Consider the following 20,724-nt stretch of genomic DNA (forward strand, 5'->3'; position numbering starts at 1 on the left):
ATCTTCCGATATCGCTGCTGCCCGATATTTTTTTCCATAGGGATTCAAGTGTTTTCCATAGGGATTTGAACTGGCAACCTTCTGCTTATTATCTACATTCTATATCCCGCCCTTCCTCCAAGGAGCCCAGAGCGGTGTACTACATACTTAAGTTTCTCCTCCCAACAACCCTGTGAAGTAGGTGAGGCTGAGAGAGAAGTGACTGGCCCAGAGTCACCCAGCAAGTCTCATGGCAGAATGGGAATTTGAACTCGGGTCTCCCGCACTCTAACCACTATATACTACGCTTAGGTTGAATCAGGAAGGCCCCACTCTGCATGCACGTGCACACACACTGCTTTGATACTGCTGCCCAGAACAAAACTCATTCCACATACAGATTTTAAAAATGGAACTAGGAACCCCAGAAGTTCTTGGACTACAATTCCCATCCTTCCCAGCCACAATGGTGAGGCCATTGTGGCTGGGGCTGGTGGGACAACAACATCAGAGCCCAAAGGTTGGGACTGGGAACCCCTGACCTCGAGGGCAACATCAATTCACATGAGATCCTGTCCAGGATGCTGGGCCCTGCTCATCTCACCTGAATTGACAGAAGGGTAGCATCCTTAAATCGATTAATTGGCAACATTAAATGATCAAAACTTCATTTAATAAGCAAAATGAGGCATCTCTGAATAATCAGGTAACACATTTTCAAAAAATATTTATTATTTTAAATAAAAAGTGCAAAAGGTGGGCACTATCTTCAAAGGGTGTTTTACATTTATTATTATTATCATTATGTGAATGCATTAAAGCTGTGCATAACAAACAAACAAACAAACATCTGCAGCAATGATTGACTGCTGTAGATTCTGGTTAGCTTTGATAATGGCTAGAAACAGCAGCCGTGAGCATCAGCAGTTTGCATAGGGAGGCGCTATAATGCAGCTGGTTATAATCTGGGTTTGGATACATTTATCAGGTTTTAGTTCTGCACAGAACTATGTTACTCAGTGGTACTTTTGTCATTATCATTATAGGCAAGAGGAGGAAAGGGTGGGGCCACTGCTCACCTGTAATGCTCTATGTTGTCCACTTAGAACATATTTGTAATGTGGACGAAAGTTGCAGAATGTTAGTGGGGGAAAGAGCACAGGCGGTAAAACCAGGGTGGTAATTCCTCTCCCAGCTCATTGTGGCACAGCATGGACTGAGTAGCATTCAAAGGTGCTCATGTGGAAGCACTATCAAACATCTGAATAAAACATCCATAACTGGGCATATTGTTTGTTTAAAAAAACTCATTGTAGAAGCATGTACAACTAAATGTTTTACAAGTACATTTGAATTAGCTGAATTATGTTTTTCGAGTTACTGTACTTCGCCCTCCTTCTAAAAGACCAGGTTAGCTGCTAGGACAACCTGCTTGGATGCAGCTTCAGATCTTTTGCACTGGACACAAACGAAGTGAATTCGTCTTCAAAAAGCTTCCCGAATCTCCGTCTTAAGATGGCCGCCCACACAACTGCCGGCTCCGACAGAGAACTGGCGGGGCCTGCGGGGATCGGGGGCCGCGCGATCCCTGGGAGTTCCAGGATGCTGTGGTGTCACCACACTCCGCGGCAACACACAAGCAGAACGACGCCAAGGTCAACGGAGCGCTCGCTCCGTTAACTTTGGCTAAGGGGAAGGGTAGTTTTGGTGGCCGCACAGCTCCCCTGGCAGCACACGATCGCCAAAAAGCGGGCTAGGCTCCCTTAGCCCGCTTTTTGGCGATCGTGAGAATCGCCTCATTAAACTGTAGATGGAGCTTCCTTGCCCTTTATCAGCAACATTCTCTTTTTCTTCCCCAACGCCCCCCCCTCCCCGCCAATTTATTTTCCCTTTTGATTGCATATCCAGCCTGAGTTTGAGGAGACGTTTGTGAGCTTTCCTGATGAAGGCATCATGCTTTTTCTTCTAGTCTGACTTTCTGCCAGTAGATGAGGTGCAGGGAAGACACTCCGTCTGTTGCTGGAAAGATGGGAATCCTGGCCAGAAAGCAATCTGCAATGCTGTGTTTGGAGACAGCCTGCTTTAATTTTGCTCATTTCACTGCAGTGCGGTATCTACAAGCGTTCTCACTATGTGCAACTTTTTGAAGTGGCTCAAATAGATTTCTCGGTCCCAAATGCCTTTCCTTCTATAAGAAGGCATTTGGAGCTGGTCAAAGTTCCACATTTTGCTGTGACGTCTTAAGTCACGAGAACCACAACTGTCCCAGAAAGGGATCTGGTGGAGGATTCACACACTGTCCTTTCAGCAGGGACGGTGTAGCCAACGCAGGGGGGAGGACTGAGCGCTGATCTTCCATCCGAGTTCCTTGGGCTGCCAGCAGCAAATCCAGCAAGCCCTGTATCCCCACTGGGATGGGGGGTTCGGTGCGCTGGTCCTCAAGCCGCTGGCTCTGCAGGGAAAGAAGAGGGAGTGGCTGTTGCTAAACAATGGAGTGAAGATAAACACTGGTGGTGAGGAAGGAAGCTAGTGGACATTCGTGATCTCATTAGAGTTCACAATCATTTGGTCTTGAATACAAATATACCCATCTCCTCTTCCACACACATACCCCAAAGACTTCTACCGCTTGGATCCTTCAGACATGGATGCCCTGGATGTTGCAGATGCATCGACCTTTTGCACCAACTATCCTAATGACCATAATTGGGAGTAGAGATAGTGAGTCAGGGTCTCCCCCACCTTAAGTGGCGCAGTGGGAAAATGCTTGACTAACAAGCAGAAGGTTGCCAGTTCAAATCCCCACTGGTACTATATCGGGCAGCAGCGATATCGGAAGATGCTGAAAGGCATCATCACTGTGCGGGAAGAGGCAATGGTAAACCCCTCCTGTATTCTACCAAAGAAAACCACAGGGCTCTATGGTCGTCAGGAGTCAACACCAACTATGGCATACTTTACTTTAACGGTTCTGCTATGTTTCTCAGACTATGGGAAACACCTATATCAGGCAGCAGTGATTTAGGAAGATGTTGAAAGGCATCATCTCATACTGCGCGGGAAGAGGCAATGATAAACCCCTCCTGTATTCTACCAAAGACAACCACAGGGCTCTGTGGGCGCCAGGAGTCGACACCAACTCGACGGCACAACTGTACCTAACCGTTCTACCTTTCTCTACTCAATGACCCCTGATATGACTCTACAGGTATTTCCTGTTGAGAGTCAGAAACCCTTCCTTTCCTCTCGGAGAGCAGATGGAAACATCTCTCTCAATCCCTGCCTATCCATTATATCGTTCTACAGATTAGGGTTAGGTCTTTCCGGTCCAAAGGGTGTACTTCACCAATAAATCTACTTAGTATTTATTCTACAAGAATCTCCAGGCATCTTCTCTAAAGAGCGAGAACAACTAAACTCGGCCTTCTGCTCTGTAACTGGAGTGGGTGGCTTCTTTAGTGCTCTGCTTATTAATGGGGGGGGATTACAACCCCCAACACTGGAGTCATGTGTTTCCTTGGCACGCTGCCAAGGAGGAAGAGAGGCCTCCAGCAGGACATGCCTCTTGCTGCAGCTGTCTGGTGAGCTCGGCAGAAGGAGGGAAGGAGGCTTGGCAAACTCCAGGTGCCGGGGAGCCATGGCGCCTAGACTAGGATAGGCAGCGGTGTTTTTAGAAATATATTTCTTTGTCCCAGGCAGCCCTGTTTCTGTTCTGTTACTTGTAAAGAGGATAATGAGAAGCCCATTTACCCTTCTCCTGTAATGGTCGTCACCACACTAAGTCCAGTAATTTTGTCAAGTGTCCACGGTCTGACTCCTAGACCCAAAGGAAGTTTGTCAAGGCCTGACTTAGGGGTTACATAGGAAGCTGCCTTATACCGAGTCAGACCATCTAGCTTATAGTTGCCTACACTGGCTGGAAGCAGCTCTCCAAAGTTTCAGACAGGAACATGTCTCAGCCCCGCCTAGAGATCCCAGGGATGGAACCTGGGACATTCTGCATACAAGGCAGACGCACTTCCACTGAATTATGGCCCTTCCCCTCCCAGGGGCTCCCAGGAGGATTGAGGAGAGGCTGTTGGGCCCTGTTTTGCTCCCAATTACATCAATGGAAGCATAACCAGGTGTGACTTCATAATTAGCTCATTTTTCTCTCAACCCAATTTTCCTGCAACTCTTGTTTTTTTTTTTTAAAGTAGCTATGTTTGCCAGCTTCAGTTTGAAGTTGAATCAAGAATAGTTTGCCCATCACTACTGGCCATTGTCAGGGAATGGAAATTAGGGACTCTGGGGGAATGGGAAGTTAGATTGTTGCTAGGCAGCAGTGATAAGAAAGAGAGAGAGAGAGAGAGAGAGTGCGTAGAATGAGATAGACTATCAATTCCTTGGCACTGAAGAAAGCAACAAGGAGGATGGATCTTAATGGCTTTTGTTTTGCTTTTGCAGAACTGGAGTGCATAATCTGAATGAATGCAAGGAACGTATCTGTCCTGAGGAGACCGAGTATCCTATTATTTATTTATTTATTTGATTGATTGATTTCTATACTGCCCTTCCAAAAATGGCTCAGGGTGGTTTACACAGAGAAATAATAAACACATAAGATGGATCCCTGTCCCCAAAGGGCTCACAATCTATCACCATGGTTCAAACAATGTAGATGAAGGGGAGGGGCCAGTGTCTCTCTCCTTCGGATTGTCTGTAGCTGACAGACACACAAGGCAGCAGTGGGGAAAGAAAATCTATGCTCACGGCTGTTGCAAAAGCACCACCCCACAATGGGTTGCCTTAGACAGCCATCTAACGGGAAGGCCATGACGGCTCCTGGGTTGGTTGCGTGAGGACAAAGCCACTCACCTGATGGGCCAGGATAGTGTCATAGAGCTGCTGTTCAGGGACCACGGACTCCCCTGCTGCGCCCGCATCTTCAGCCGCTGCAAAATCTGCACGCTGGTCATTGAGCCTCCGGGCTTGAACTTTGGCCACCATATCAAAAAACTCCTCAGCCTGGAGAGACGTCAGGGAGGAGAAGAAGACTGGAAGAGGAGACAGAATTATTGCATCCCAGAAGAACTTGTAAAGGCAGAAGAAGCAGAGAGGATACTGGACAGTGATCCAAGACCCTCACACGGTCAAAGCTTTTGTTTTAAAGTAATCTTCTAGTCCTCATGATTATACAGGAAAACTTGGAAAGAGTGGGCTGTGCCTGCTGCTCAGGGCATGTTTATATAGTCAAAGTGTGACATAACTGCATTTGCAGAATGGTCCTGCAAAGAGAGATAGTGGGATTGCATATATTGTCCTGATCGGACCTTGGAGTCAAACTCCAGAGCAGGTGGAGTAGATTTTGGTGGTGGTAGATTCATGGACTGCATATATTCCAATAGACCCTATTGTAAATAAAATTGCTAAATTGTATTAGTCCTTCTCCTCCGCCCTCTGCAAAAAATTGCAGAGGTCATTGTGATTTTTTATTTTTATTTTTTGGTCCCAGGAGCCCTTGGTGCAGCTTGAAACCTGTTTTGTACCAGCAGAATCTAATTTAATTAACCATGAAATCCTGTGCTTGTTCACTGAAAAGTGAATCCCTGTGTGTTCGATGTGGTTTATTCCCAAGGAGTGTCTTTAGGATCTCTGCTTTACTTCCCATGGTCTTATATGCCATCTTAAAACTGTGGCAAACAGCAGACTTCGGGACTTCAACATGATACCCCGCCTCCTCTCTCCTACCCTATTTGGTTAATATCCAACTTGAAGAAGAGCTCTAGAGAACTCAAAACTTGCTCACGCCTTTGTGACATTTCAGTTGGTCTCATTGTGGCTCCATGTATTTTTAATGTCTATGAATGGTTAGTATCAGAAGCAACGCAAAGTGAATAAAGTGAGTCATACTTAGAAACACTAAGCTTAGAAGGGAAGAGAGCTGGTCTTGTGGTAGCAAGCATGTTTTGTTCCCTTAGCTAAGCAGGGTCCACCCTGGCTGCATATGAATGGGAGACCACATGTGAGCACTGCAAGATATTCCCTTCAGGGGATGGAGCCGTTCTGGGAAGAGCATCTAGGTTCCATGTTCCCTCCCTGGCATCTCTAAGATAGGACAAGATTTTTTTTTTAGGACAAGATTTTTTTATTGAACCAACAAACTACCAAAGCATACAGTACGTTGCCAAAGCACAATTATATACAAAGTGGTTGTTTGGACATGATATAGCTACAAAGATTTACACACAAGGATTTGGAAACCCACAAGGTTATGAAGTATATGCAGGTAGTACTGTAACTCGGGGGTGGGGGATTTCAAGGCACGATAGGGCTGAGAAAGATTCCTGCCTGCAACCTTGGAGAAGCTGCTGCCAGTCTGTGTAGACAATACTGAACTAGATGGACCAATGGTCTGACTCAGTATATGGCAGCTTCCTATGTTCTTAAGCTTTTACCTACCTACTTACTTACTTACTTACTTTTTATTTTATTTTATTTTATTTTATTAGATTAGATTAGATTAGATTAGATTAGATTAGATTAGATTTATATACTGCCCTTCCAAAATGGCTCAGGGCAGTTTACAACATGATAAAAACAATTAAAACAAGTTAACAGTTAAAATCAAACTATGAAAACAGAATAAAACCAATTAAACAATTCAAACAGCTAAAAAACCCTGGAAAATCAGGGCAGCAATTTAAAATAATTTGAAACAGTTTGTCAATTATTTAAACTCTAGAAGGCCAGGCCAAACAGATAGGTTTTAAGGGCTCTCCTGAGGCCTTATAATGAAGACCTTCCTTAAATAAGCAGAACATCCTGGGCAAAAAGCAGGTCCAATGTCTTCTGGCACCAGAAGTGGGGTGCCCGCCCGTGCCAATGCCATCCCTGGCCCTCACCCCCCTTAACCTGGTGGCACAGCAACAATTGGATGCACCCAGCCCTCAAGCACGTCATTAACTGTTGCTGCTGCTGCTGCTTCTCCTCCTCTTCCTCCTCCTTCCGCACTGAAGGGAGCGCCCAACAGGAAGTAGAGGAGAGGAAAGGGCTAAGCTAGAGGGTATCCTCTCACAGCAGTAGCACCCTGATAAGTGGGCAGGATGCCTCAAAATGTTTTGCCCTCCCAATATCTTCCCCCTTGCAGCCTGCTTGCTTGCTGCATTATGATCCGTGTGGCCTTGGCAAAAATGCCAGATTACCGTTGAGTTTATGCGAACTTTTATGGAAGCCAAGTATGATGGAGAATGAACTGCAACCACTTTGAACTGCACTCCTGATAACAGTTTTTGTTTCAAAAGAATTGAAGGAAGTGAATACTACATCATGAAAAGTGGCAAGCAAATGTGTGTGTGGTTTTTGTAATAGTTAATGCTATAATTAGGAAGTGAGAAAATAGCTACATTCAGTTTCACACTGAAACCAAAAGAAACTGATCAGGAAACCCTTAGAGGTGAAGTGATGCTTTCACATTAGAATTATGCTTTACTTCTAATGCTTAAGCATCAGAATCAGTGCTTCACTTTCCAGTTAGAATCCATTTGCCTGTTTTTTAAATTTTGTGTTGTTTACTGGTTCCTGGAAAGGATTTTTCTGTCCTGCAACTTGGAAAAAGCCTGCGATGTGCACAATCTGGAGGATAACTATTTATGATGATTATGATTTAGGGTATCTATACCATGGCTTTCAGCAAAAACTTTCTCAAAGCCATTTACATAGCAAAAGGAATCAGAAGATGATTCCCCGCCAGGGCTGGCAGTCTAAAAGGAAACACAAGGCAGACACCAGCTGCCGCCGCTGGGAGGGATGCTAGGCTGGGCTGAACAGAGAGACAGTTCCTTCCTCCCAGCAAGATAAAAGAAACACTGGCTGACATGCCACACAGTGTTAGGTGGATCGTAGCACACCACCCATGCGGCTTTGTGGGCTGGAAACAGAACTCCCATGCAGTTGTGCAAGAGCATTCTTCCGCGAGGGCTGACAAATTTGCAAGCGCAGTTGCGCGACTGCATGGCCATTGGAAACAATGGTGATACAGTTTTCTGGCAGTTGCATGAGCGTGTTCTTGTGCCATTGCATTGGCATTGCGTTTCCAGCCCACACAGCAGCACGGGTGTGTGTGTGTGTGTGTGCACTACCACCCGCCTAACACTGCACAGTGTGTCAGCCACTGCTTTAAAAAGTGACTCTGGGCCAGTCACTTGTCTCGCAGCCTAACCTACCTCACAGGGTTGTTGTGAGGATAAAAACAAGCATGTACTGAGTTCCTCGGAGGAAAAGTGGGATATAAATGTTTTTAAAAACCAAAACAACAAAAACAGGACAAGTGGAGAAACCACTGAAGCCAAAGAGCGCAGCCCCCAGTCTCTCTTCTGGAGGTTTGAATCGATGAAGCAGCCTCATGCAGACTCATTGAAGCATCCAGCCCCAAAATAAATTGTCTGCTCTGATGTGTTGGAGATGAACTTCCAGTGCATTGACCTTTTGCACCAACGGTCCTAATGACCACGAGGGGCATTGGGAGTAGAGACAGTGAGTCAGGGTCTCCCTATCTGTCCCTACTTTATGACCCCTGAACTGACTCTGCAGCACTTCCTGTGCTGAGTCACAATCCTTCCTTTCCTCCTAGAGAGCAGATGGAAACATCTCTCTCTCTCTCTCCTTACCTATCCACTATGTAGTCCTTTAGATTAGATTAAAGGACTTTATTTCCTATCTAAGTGTATTTAACCAATAAATATTTAGTGTTTAGTCATACAAGGATCTCCATGTGTTTTCTCTAAATAGCTGCAATATCCAAACCATCCTCTGCTACCTACTCTGTAACTGGAGTGTGTGCTCATTCCTTAGTGCTCTGCTGTTTTACCTATTGTGGGTAAAAATCAACAACCTCTAATATGATGGGCAGCAGCTCTCCAAGGTTTCAGGCAGGGTCTTTCCCAGCCTACCTGTAGACACCAGGGACTGAATCTGGGACCTTCTGCATGCAAAGCAGAGGCTCTGCCTCGGAGCTCCAGCGTCTCCCACGTGCGTCTCCATTTAGGGGACGGAAAAGGAGCTGTCTGGCCTTTTCAGCCCTGGCAAGGAAGGAAGAAGCTGCTGAGGTGGCTGAGGCACCTGCCCACACAAATCTAAAGCCAGAACCACGGTAGCACTTTCAAGAGGACTGCTTGCTTGCTTGCTTTATTTATTTATGATTTTCTTATACACTGCCTCCTCCAAAGATTCTAGGCAGTGGACAACAACAAGATCGATAACAATTTAAAATAAAGGGCAAGGGGCCTTAAAAGCAGCTAGGGAGGGGGCTGAACGAATCTGGTGATCATCATCATCACCCTGCTTAGGATTTGTATAGCCCTGTCCACCTCTCAGCGGCTTTCAGTCCTCTCGACCATAGTGTCCTTCTGGAGCAGCTGAGGGGATTGGGAGTGGGAGGCACTCCTTTGCAGTGGTTTCCGCTCCTGCCTCTCAGGCAGGTTCCAGAATGGTGTCCCTTGGAGAATGTTCTTCAAAATCTGCACTTTTGTATGGTGTCCCTCAGGGCTCCGTATTGTCTCCGATGTCGTTTAACATCTACATGAAACCGCTGGGAGAGATCATCAGGTTTGGTGCAGGGGGCGATCAGTATGCAGGCTCAGAGCCAGCCGAACAGCGTTCTTCACCGAGAATGTAGCTCTCCATGGCAGTGATGTGGATGACGCTTTAATTAACTAAAACTTTATAGACTTAACTTGGGGAGTGGGGGGTTACACATGCCATCCAACTGCTAGGCAATACTACCCAATTCAAGTTATCTTTACTCTTTATTTTTTATTTTATTTATTGTTAGATTTATATATCCCAATTATCTTTACCTTATGCACCTCCTAAAATTAATTTCTAGCTTTGGTTCTCTTTACTTCTGCTCTCTGCCTAGATTTTAGGTTTTTAAAAGGGGGGAAGGACAGACAATTATTGTTTCTTTGTCCCAGCAACCCTTGGTGAAACCTGAAATCTGTTTTGCACCTGGCAAAAGCTAATCTAATTAGGGCTGAATCCAGCCACTTCTCTCTCAGCCTAACCTAATTCACAGGGTTGTTGTGAGGAGAAACTTAAGTATGTAGTACACCATTCTGGGCTCCTTGGAGGAAGAGCGGAATTTAAATGTAAAATGAATTAAATGCATACATACATACATCTTATCACCTACACTCCATCTGAAGGCTTCTATAAACTACAGACTTTGGGGCTTCAACACCATGTACACTTGTTGTGCACCGCCCAGAGCCATTGGATGGGATGGTATTAAAAAGTAATAAAATAAATAAAGAAAGAAAATTAGATGTCCATCTTCTTCTCTCCTCCAGCTCTTGTTTTGCTCAGTATCCAGCCTGACAAAGAATCCTGGAGAACTCAAAAGTTTGCTTACTATTTGAGGTAGCTTTTGGATTTTTTTTCTACTGGACCGAAATGGCTGCTTCTTATCAGGGGCGTAACAAGGCTGGAGTGGGCCCAGAGACAAAATTTTAAAATGGGCCCCTCACTGATACACACACACACTTCACAATATACAGTCATGTGACTTGCCTCTGGGGGGCCCCTCAAGGCGTGGGGGGCCCCAGGCAGCTGCCTCCCCTTGCCTAATAGTAGTTACGCCCCTGCCTCTTATTGTTAGATTTAATTGGCTAATTGTTGCAGAATGAACTGCTATTAAGAGCAAAGCAAGGAGACAAAGGTTCTGGGGAACTCAAAAGCTTGCTCACTGTTCTATGCATGTTAGTGGGTTCTCAAGAATTTGTCACCAACTGTGGCTTTTAGATTTTTATGCATGGATGCAAGATCACCTGAAACACCTATGTAAGCCGCTCTGAGCTTTTTGGAATAACAGAGTTTAAATATATAACTTAAGTAAGGAAGCATACTATTTGTTCCCTCCCCAGGTGGCCAGCAGAGATTTATGGGAGCAGCACATTATTATACTGAGGACTAGAAGATTGTATTTAGTTATTAAAAAAACTTAAGCTTAAAATTTTGTCACCCATTGACTTCTGATTTTAAAACTTTTTAATTAGACTTAAGTAGCTGCCAACAACCAGGAAGATAAACAGATTCTGCTCCTGTTCTTTTAACAGCCACTTTAGCTGCAGAAGTAAGCAAGAGCTTTCCGAGGCAGCAAACTTTACCACGGGTTTACTGCTAGGCTTCACTCTGAGTTCAAATTTGCCCAGAAAAACCCGATGCAAGAAGTGGATCTTTTTTACCCCACACATAAATCAGGCTAAACTCCGATGCATAATGAAAAACCCAAATCATGTATGGAGTGCTCTCCAATAACGCACAAGGACTTCAATGTAAATCTGGACAGTATGTGAACGCACACCTGCCCTTCCATGGGGAAGTAAAGTAAAATAACCGTCTGGGTACGCTCGAAGTGATGCTTCTTGCAGCCTGGATATAAAGATAATATCATCTGCTAATATGTGTAGACCGTACATATAGAAGGCACAAGAGTAGGACTTAATTTTAAAGAAAGACGGCAGGCTGAGGGAAGCTGAGAGGTGGTGGGCAGGCCCGTCTTACCTGGTTGGGCTTTATCTGTCTCCCCTGTGGGGGTGGTTGGAAGAGACTTCCAGGGCCGTGCAGGATCGGGCCGCCTTGTTCTCTGCCTTGGATATGGAAGAGCATTCTGGCTGGGCAACTTATTGGAGACATCTTGAAAGAAGACCTAGAAGTGAAGTTGAGCAGAGCAAATGAAGAACATAAGAACAGCCCTGCTGGATCAGGCCCAAGGCCGATCTATTCCAGCATCTTGCTTCACACAGCGGCCCACCAGATGCCTCTGGGAAGCCCACAGGAAAGATATGAAGGCATGCCCTCTCTCCTGCTGTGGCTCCACTGCAATTGGTATTCAGAGGCGTCATGCTTCTGAGGCTGGAGGTGCCCCATAGACACCAGACTAGTAGCCACTGATAGACCTCTCCTCCATGAAGCTATCCAAAACCCTCTTAAAGCCATCCAGGTTGTTGGCTGTCACCACATCTTGTGGCAGAGAATTCTATAGATTGATTTTGCATTGTGTGAAAAAGTACTTCCTTCTGTCGGTCCTACATTTCTTGGCAATCAGGTTCATGGGATGACCCCTAGTTCTAGTGTTGTGAGAGAGGGAGAAAAATTTCTCTTTATCAACTTTCTCTAAACTATGTATGTTTTTACAGACCTCTATCATGTCTCCCCTCCATTGTATTTTTTCTAAACTAAAAAGTCGCAGGTGTAGCCTTGCCTCAAAAGCAAGCTGCTCTAGGCCCCTGATCATCTTGCTTGCCCTCTTTTGCAACTTTTCCAGTTCTACATTGTCCTTCTTAATATATGGTGAGGAGAACTATACGCAGTACTCCAAATGTGGCCGTACCATAGTTTTGTATAAGGGCATTATAATATTAGCAATTTTGTTTTCAGTCCCCTTCCTAATGATTCCAAGCATGGAACTGACCTTTTTCACATCTGCCGCACACTGAGACGACACTTTCAATGAGCTGTCCACCACGACCCCAAGATCCCTCTCCTGCTCAGTCGCCGACAGCTCAAACCCCATCAGCGTATATGTGAAGTTGGGTTCTTTTGCCCCAATATGCATCACTTTACACTTGCCAACAGTGAACCACATTTGCCATTTTGTTGCCCACTCCCCCAGTTTGGAGAGATCCTTTTGGAGCTCCTCCCAATCTTTTTTTGATTTCACTACCCTAAATAGTTTGGTGTCATCTGCAAATTTGGCTACCTTGCTGCTTACCCCAAATTCTAGATCATTTATTAATACATTTAAAAGCACTGGTCCCAGTACAGATCGAGGCGGGGGGATTTCTATCCATTTAGAGAACTGTCCATTTATTTCTACCCTCTGTTTCCTGTCCTTCAACCAGTTACCAATCCACACATGGACCTGTCCCCTTATCTCATGACTGCTACGTTTACTCAAGAGCCTTTGGTGAGGAACTTCGTCAAAAGCTTTTTGAAAGTCCAGGTATATTATGTCAACTGGATCACCTTTATCCACATGCCTGTTGACACTCCCAAAGAACTCCAAAAGGTTAGTGAGGCAAGATTTACCTTTGCAGAAGCCATGCTGGTTCTCCTTCAGCAGAGCCTGTTCTTCTACATGCTTAACTGCTAACCCCTGCTAACTGAGCAAAGAGGCACCTTTTTAAAGTGGTGATTCTCTTTATTGAGCAGGGGGAGAGCAACCGGCCCTATCCATCCCCTGCACAGCATCCTTCCAGTGGCCATTGCTGGTGTCTATCTTAATTTCCGTTTTTAGATTGTGAGCCCTTTGGGGACAGAGAGCCATTTTATTTTTGTATTTATATCTATGTAAACTGCTTTGGGAACTTTTGTTGAAAGCAGTATATAAATATTTGTCGTATTAACAAATGCTAATTGTTAAGGAGTACATTAAAGAGCTAATTGAGGAAGTACAAACAGAACAGGATATTTGTTAGGTATCCCTGAATTCTTTAATGAGGTGTGGGAAGAAGATATCTTTTTAGCGTTGCCAGTTTTTTTCTGGCAGGCCTCTTGTAACTTGAATAACCACAGCTGCCATGTTGCTGCTTGGTGAGGTTGGAAAGGTGAGGTTGGTGAGGTCACCTGGCCAGAAATACTACTTTAGCTTGCTGAGGCGTCTCTAACTGGCAATACAGCAACATAGCAATGATATACTTCCCCTGAAAATTTACAAGGCTGCTATAGCAACTTCAGTATTGCCCCATAGCAAGAGGAGGGTAGGCCAGAGTGCTCACACAGGAATGGGGCAGGAGAACCTATCACTGAATCAGGGCCGGCACCCTTGTGGTAGGGGATTATGGGAGTCATAGTCCAACAATATCTGGGGACCCAGGGCTGAGAACTCTTGTGATATTCCCCTTCGAGCAGAGCTGCCCAATTTTGGCCCTACAGCTGTGTTTGGACTACAGTCCCTATAATCCCCAACCACAGGGATTATGGGAGCTATAGGCCAACATCTGCAGGAGGACCAAAGTTGTCCAGCCGTGCCTTAAGGGATGGGGCTGCTCTGGGAAGAGCATCTGCATGCTTGCATCAGGCATGCAGAAGGTTCCACATTCCCTCCCTGACAGCATCTCCAAGACAGGGCTGAGAGAGATTCCTGCCTGCAGCCTTAGAGAAGCTGCTGCTGGTCTGTGTAAAGACAGTACTGAGCGAGATGGACCAATGGACCAATTGGACCTCTGAAAAGTATACAGTGTACTGTGCTTGATTGGCCAGCAAACTTGCCTGACCTGACCCCATAGAGAATCTATGGGGCATTGCCAAGAGAAGGATGAGAGACATGAGACCAAACAATGCAGAATTGCTGAAGGCTGCTAATGAAGCATCCTGGTCTTCCATAATACCTCATCAGTGCCACAGGCTGATAGCATCCATGCCACGCCGCATTGAGGCAGTAATTGCTGCAAAAGGGGCCCAAACCAAGTACTGAATACATATGCGTGCTTATACTTTTCAGAGGTCCGATATTGTTCTATTCTTCAATCCTTGTCTTCTTGGTTCCATGTAATATTCTAATTTTCTGAGATTGTGGATTTGGGGTTTTCATGAGCTGTACGCCATGATCATCACAATTATAACAAATTAAGGCTTGACTTATCTTGCTTTGCATGTAATGTGTCTGTCTCATATATCAGTTTCACCTTTTAATTTGCATTACTGAAATTAATGGACTTTTGCACGATATTCTAATTTTCCGAGTTTCACCTGTAGGTGCACAGACTCACAGACATCTCTCTCTATCCGGACAGTCATGTAACTCCACTAAGTTTTTCTTATTTCTAAGAAAAGTTTCTTAATTATGAATCATGGTTCCATGTTGTTTCTGCAGAATCCAACTCTGCTAATAATACTGTAGCACGCCTTGTGCCTCGACATCATGGCTGCTTTCCTGCCAGCATTAGCCAATGACCTGAAGTGGGGGCTAAGAAAGGCAGAGCGTTGTGTGATACCATGAGGCAAGTTGAGTCAGACAGCATGGAAGAGGGTTGCCACCATACATTTGGTGTCCTATCTAGTTTATACTACTTATATACTTATACTACTACTTCTAAAAAAAGAGGCTTCCAACTTGGGGTTCCCAAAGGTTGTTGAACTGTAGTACTCATCATTCCTTTGGTCTTTGGCAGGGGGTGATGAGAGTTGTAGTCCAACAATGTCTGGAGACCCACAGTCAGGAACCGCTGCTTTAAAGTTTCAGGATTTGGGAGGCATACCCCTTACCTGTTTTTCTATGGTTTGGACATCAAGATCTTCCGCCAGGACCATTTCTCCTTCCTCTAGCACTTCCATTTTTTCATCCATTTTCCTTGCTTCTTTGTTCCCAACTGGAGTCTCTCTGGCTGGAGATTCTTAGGGGAGAAATGTTTTCACAGAAGGCTATTGCTTTCCACTGCATGAAAAAAAAGAATGTAACAAACAGATTCCTTTAAAAACAGCATTGGACTGGACACGACTTCAGACTTCTCTGACTGGGATTCCCGACATTTTCCTTTTTCAAAAACTGCCATAGGGAGGGGGCCTGATTTGGATCAGCAATATGGGGTGGGGGTGGGGTCTAACCCTTTCCTCCTTGCCATGGCATTCATTCAAATTGCCCCACCCCACCCCACTCCAAGTTGCTATTAATTGCAAAGGTACAAATTGTGCTCAAACAGCCCTTCCATGAGAGAGGGTGAGGTGGTCACCTCAGGTGCAGGGAGGGATGCAGGGTGCAGTGAATGGTAGGTCCTCACTGCCACAGCTTTTCCCCGCTGCTTACTCATCCCGCTGGGGCACACTGTTCATTCTGCTATGACGATGACGAATATTTATGTACCACTCTTCAACAACAACAACAAAAAATATGTATAAACCGCTTTTCAACAAAAGGTTCCAAAGCGGTTTACATAGAGAAATAAATAAATAAATAAGATGGCTCCCTGTCCCCAAAGGGCTCACAATCTAAAAAGAAAAATAAGATAGACACCAGCAACAGTCACTGGAGGTATGGTGCTGGGAGTGGATAGGGCCAGTTTCTCTCCCCCTGATAAATAAAGAGAATCACCATGTTAAAAGGTGCCTCTTTGCCCAGCCAAGGTTCTCAAAGCGGTTTACATAGCAAATAAATAATACATAAATAACATGGTCCCCTGTCCCCAAAGGGCTCACAATCTAAAAAGAGACATAAGATAGACACTGACAACAGCCACTGGGGTTGGGTAGGGCCAGTTGCTCTCCTCCTACTACATTTAATATTACTGCCACTTTAAAAAGGTCTCTTTGCTCAGTTTGCGGGCATTAATTCTGCCCTCCTTGTCTTGCTGGGGCACGCTTCTTCTTCCCTGTCCCCTCTGACTCTAGCTAGGAATGCCCCTGCTGCCACTGCCTGGCTTGGTGGCCTAGTCTGAGAGTGCCCCCATGTGTGTCAACGCCTCCAGTAGTGCCCCAAGACTACGGCACATCTGAGGCAGGGCGCCAAACACTGCCCCCTCCCTTGTGTGCATCCTCTTCTACTACTTTCCCTTTTTTAAAGGCCTCACTGGGGCCCCAATCATATGCTGCTCGGGGTAGAGCTAGAATAGAACAGACAGGTTCAAGAACCTGGGCCGCCCAGCTCCTAAGAGATGCCTGCCTTGGTTCCCCTGCCCCCGGTACTCATTTCCCAGCTGGCATTTGTGGCCTGGGTGAATCTATTTTCCTCCCCCCCCCCCTTTGCTGGAATGAGAGAAAGGAAAAAAGCATGCGCCCAGCCAGCAAGCACTGGCTGGGAATGAGCTCTGGGAGGAGTGCACGGGCCCTCCGGTTCTCTGGCCACACCCACTGGCACACACTAGTAGGGCCATGAGGATGGCAGTGAACACAGACACACACACCCCCGCCGTTCTACTGGCTACACCTGTGATGCTGCCTGAACCTAATGCCTCGCCTTGCCTCATGGGTGGGCCAGCCCTGACCGCTGCTGCCTTGGCAGCATGGTCTGAGAATGCTGAGCACCCACCCACAGATGCGGAGGACCTTCATATTGTCCCTCACTTCAGACAACAAAAGCAACATTTCCATATAGCAATAAAGTGCAGGACATTCAAAGCTTCCATGCAAGTCCCAAGCACAGTCTTATTCCCCATATGTATGCTGCTGCAGGCTTCTGCAGTGCTTCCTAGAGCAACCCTCTACACCAGGGATTCTCACCATGTGGGTCCCCAGATGTAATTGGACTTCAACTCCCATAATGTGGACTTCAACCAAAGGCCATTGGGGCTGGGGATTATGGGAGCAGAAGTCTAATAACATCTGAGGACCCACATGTTGAGAAACCCTGCTCTATACCAACACCAAGCAGGGACCTTGTGTGATTTCCACAGCACCACCTGCTGGCCAGCTTTCGCTTTCCAAGGTGAACCCACACCTTTCCCCAGTTGCTACAAAAATAGCCATGAAAAGGATGGGTTCTTCTTGGAAAGCAAAAGCTGGCCAGCAGGTGGTACAGTGGAAATCGCACAAGGTCCCTGCTTGGTGTCTGTGTAGAGGGTAAGATTGTGCTAGGAAGTCTAACGGAAGCCTGCAGCAGCATGTGTACAGAAAGTAATTGTGTAAGATTGTGTGTAGAGAAAGTAAGAAAGTATGTTGAATATCCTGCACTTTATTGCTGTATGGAAAGACCCAAAATGTCTTGGACGGCCTCTGACTGGGCCTGTAGGTTTCTTCCTTTGCAGTTAATAGCAGCTTCAGAAGCCATTTCAGTTGTTGAAACTTGACTCTCTTTATTTAGCAGGGGGAGAGTAACTGGCCCTATCCACCCCCAGCACAGTACTTCCAGTGACTGTTGCTGGTGTGTGTCTTGTTTCTTTTTAGAATGTGAGCCCTTTGGGGACAGGGAGCCATCTTATTTGTTTGTTATTTCTCTTTGTAAACCGCCCTGAGCCATTTTTGGAAGGGCGGTATAGAAATCGAATTATTATTATTTATTATTATTTATTATTATTGGGGACACAGCAAAGGGATAAACTCCCCCTGCCCCCTTGCAACATGACCCTGATCCAACCAAGCCCTCCCATCACATCTGTTTCTTTGAAAAAGATATGGAGACACCGCATGCCTAATTTAGCCCTCAGAGCCCAATCCCAAAATGCGAATTCCAACCTTGGGGCCTGGATGTTGTTGGACTACAACTCCCATCACTCTCCACCACAATGACCACCATCATGTTAGGGAATGATGGGAGTGGTAGTCCAACAACATTCGGAGACACAAGGTTGGGAACCCATTGCCTACAGCAGGGCTGCACAACTTCGGCCTTCCAGCTGCTGTTGGACTACAACTCCCACCATCCCTGGCTATGTTGGTCACTGTGGCTGGGGATGACGGGAGTTGTAGTCCACAGCAGTGGGAAGGCCAAAGTTGTGCAGCCCCGTACTAGAGGAAATGTATGAGTGGGTGGGATAATAAAGATAATAACCTTCAAGGAAATTCTCACTTTGAATCTTAGAATTAATTCACAGCATTTCCAACCTGTGTTTCCTCCAAGGAGAGCAAGATGGCCACTTCCTTTTATCCTCACCTGCGAGGTAGGTTAGGATGAGAGAGAGCTATGGGCTTGTGGTCACCCATAAAATATGTAGCTCAGCAGGAATCTGAACCAGGTCTCTGTCCCACACTTTACCCATTACACCATGCCTGGCTCTCTAGTACAGCCATAAATGTACGTTGCGATTTATCAAGTCAGATAAGCAAATGAACCCACTACATTTAGACAGACGGGGAAAACAAACAGAAGAGGAAGGGGAACTGGGGGAGGGGGAGGGCAAAGGTACAAGATGAAGGAAAACCAGGAAAAAAGCTGGCTAGGCCTAGTAGGCCTTTAACAGCAGATTTTTCTGCAGAAATCAACAGATGAAGCTCTTCAGAGCCCAGAGAGCACCACTGCCTGCTGCTGTTGACAGTTCAAGTTGCTGGTAAAAGCACAGGAGCACAGGCTAGTAAAAATATTTGGCAGCCCAAGCTGAATAGCAGCAAATGTTTAAAAAACAGGAGGCTTGATTGGGGAAAAAAGATGGAAACTTGACAGTCTCTCACCCAAACTCCAGAATGAACTGGAAATGGCACTGCTGTGTTCCCGTTTCCATCTCCTCCCTCCCACTGGTGACAGGCAAAACCCACTGAGGCAGAGGTTCCCAGCCTTGAGTCCCCAAATGTTACTGAACGACAACTCCCGCCACCCCACCTCAATGGCCTTTGTGGCAGGGAATGATGTGGAGGTGGGGGCAGTTGTATTCCAACAACATTGGCGGACACAAGGTTGGGAAACCCTGTATTAAAGCATGGGGTTCATTTCCAGTTTCCTCTCTGAATTCCAGGCTGAGCCAATGAGCTTGGCGTGTGTCAGCCAGGCTCAGCTCCCAAACGTACCCAAGTTCCTAAGCAGAGCTTTGCTGGAGCAGACTAAAGGCCCGCTTGCCTGCAGTGGCCCACCAGATGCCTCTGGGAAGTCCACAAGCAGGAGATGATACTACCTCCTGCATGAATTTATCCAATCCTCTTTTAAAGCCATCTAATCTAGTGCCCATCACCACATCTTGTGGCAGTGAGTTCCATAAATTAAGTATGCATTATTTGAAGAAGTTGTTTGCTTTGGTCTGTCCTGCATTTCCTGCCCATTACTTTCATTGGATGACCCTTGGTTCTAGTGTTCTAGGAGAGGGAGAACAACTGCTCTTTGTCTGCTTACTCCATTCCATGCATAATTGCATAAACCTCAGTCATGCCCAACCTGAGATACCATTTTTTCTAAACGAAAAAACTGAAATGCTGCCATTTTCCTCACACACAGTTCCCTCCAGCCCTCAGGCATTTTGGTTCTGCACCTTTTCCAGCTCTACAATATCCTTTTTGAGATGTAATAACCAGAACTGTGCACAGTATTCCAAGTGTGACTGCACCACAGATTTGTATAAGGGCATTACTATTTTGGCATCTTTGCTTTCTATACCTTTCCTAACTATGTCTAGCAAGGAATTCATTTATTTTTAATGCCGTGACCTGGCTGTGGAACATGTGGCACAATTATGAGAAGAGTGTTTCTGAACATGTGCAAAGCAAACTTCCCTTTCAATCACATCCCAACAATATATCTTTTTCTCCTTCTCAGTCTGTTCTTCCGGGGAAGTGACTGCATGGGTTTGTAGGGATGGGGTGTTAACATTTGGGCTTGTATCTAGATTCTCAACCCACCAGAACTTGGTTGCCCTGGCTTGTTTCCAGAACAGATGTAAACTTTTATTTATTTACATTTCTATCCTGCAATTCACCCTGGAGTCCAGGGCAGTGTACATAGTTATGTTTATCCTCATAACAACCCTATGAGGTAGGTTAGGCTGAGAAATAAGTGGCTGGCCCAGAGTTATCCAACGAGTTTCACGGCTGAACAGGTATTTGAACTTGTGTCTCCTGAGCCCAAGCCTATGTTCAGTGGCTGACATTCAGAGCAAGGAAGCAGTAGTGCAGCAAAAGAGCAGTCTAACAGAACTTCCCAACGAACTGCAGCCTTCTGTGACAGCAAAAAATTGGTCCCTGGGGGTAGTGCAGCCCTCAGGGACCTATTTTGGGGTGGCGCAGAGGGCTTCCTGGCAAAAGGGAAGATGTCAAAAATTGCTACTCCCCCTGATGAACAGGTTCAGTTCCTGTATCTACCTGAATCCAAAACCAGTTTTTCTTAAGTTTATTTGAAGTTCTTTTAGGCTCTTT

General features: G+C 45.7%; 1 protein-coding gene across 8 annotated transcripts in view; it reads right to left on the reverse strand.

Moving 5' to 3' along the window:
- Positions 1-691: 691 nt before the first annotated feature.
- The window catches only part of GPSM3 (G protein signaling modulator 3), a 29,077-nt gene continuing 9,044 nt past the window's right edge, over positions 692-20,724 (reverse strand). For 6 of the 8 annotated variants that reach the window (XM_053291694.1, XM_053291690.1, XM_053291689.1 and 3 more), the window contains 4 exons: positions 15,226-15,394; positions 11,521-11,665; positions 4,837-5,015; positions 692-2,431 (listed from right to left, as the gene is read on the reverse strand). In XM_053291694.1, coding sequence (XP_053147669.1) covers positions 2,225-2,431; positions 4,837-5,015; positions 11,521-11,665; positions 15,226-15,306 — 612 coding nt within the window. In that variant the 5' untranslated portion in view covers positions 15,307-15,394 and the 3' untranslated portion in view covers positions 692-2,224. Of the gene's footprint in view, positions 2,432-4,836; positions 5,016-11,520; positions 11,666-15,225; positions 15,395-18,492; positions 18,515-19,056; positions 19,079-20,724 lie in introns of those variants that run through there. The other 2 variants (XM_053291693.1, XM_053291691.1) reach the window with 2 other exon arrangements.

The sequence above is a fragment of the Hemicordylus capensis genome, chromosome 2 (assembly GCF_027244095.1).
Source record: "Hemicordylus capensis ecotype Gifberg chromosome 2, rHemCap1.1.pri, whole genome shotgun sequence".
In the NCBI taxonomy this organism is placed as follows: domain Eukaryota; kingdom Metazoa; phylum Chordata; class Lepidosauria; order Squamata; family Cordylidae; genus Hemicordylus; species Hemicordylus capensis.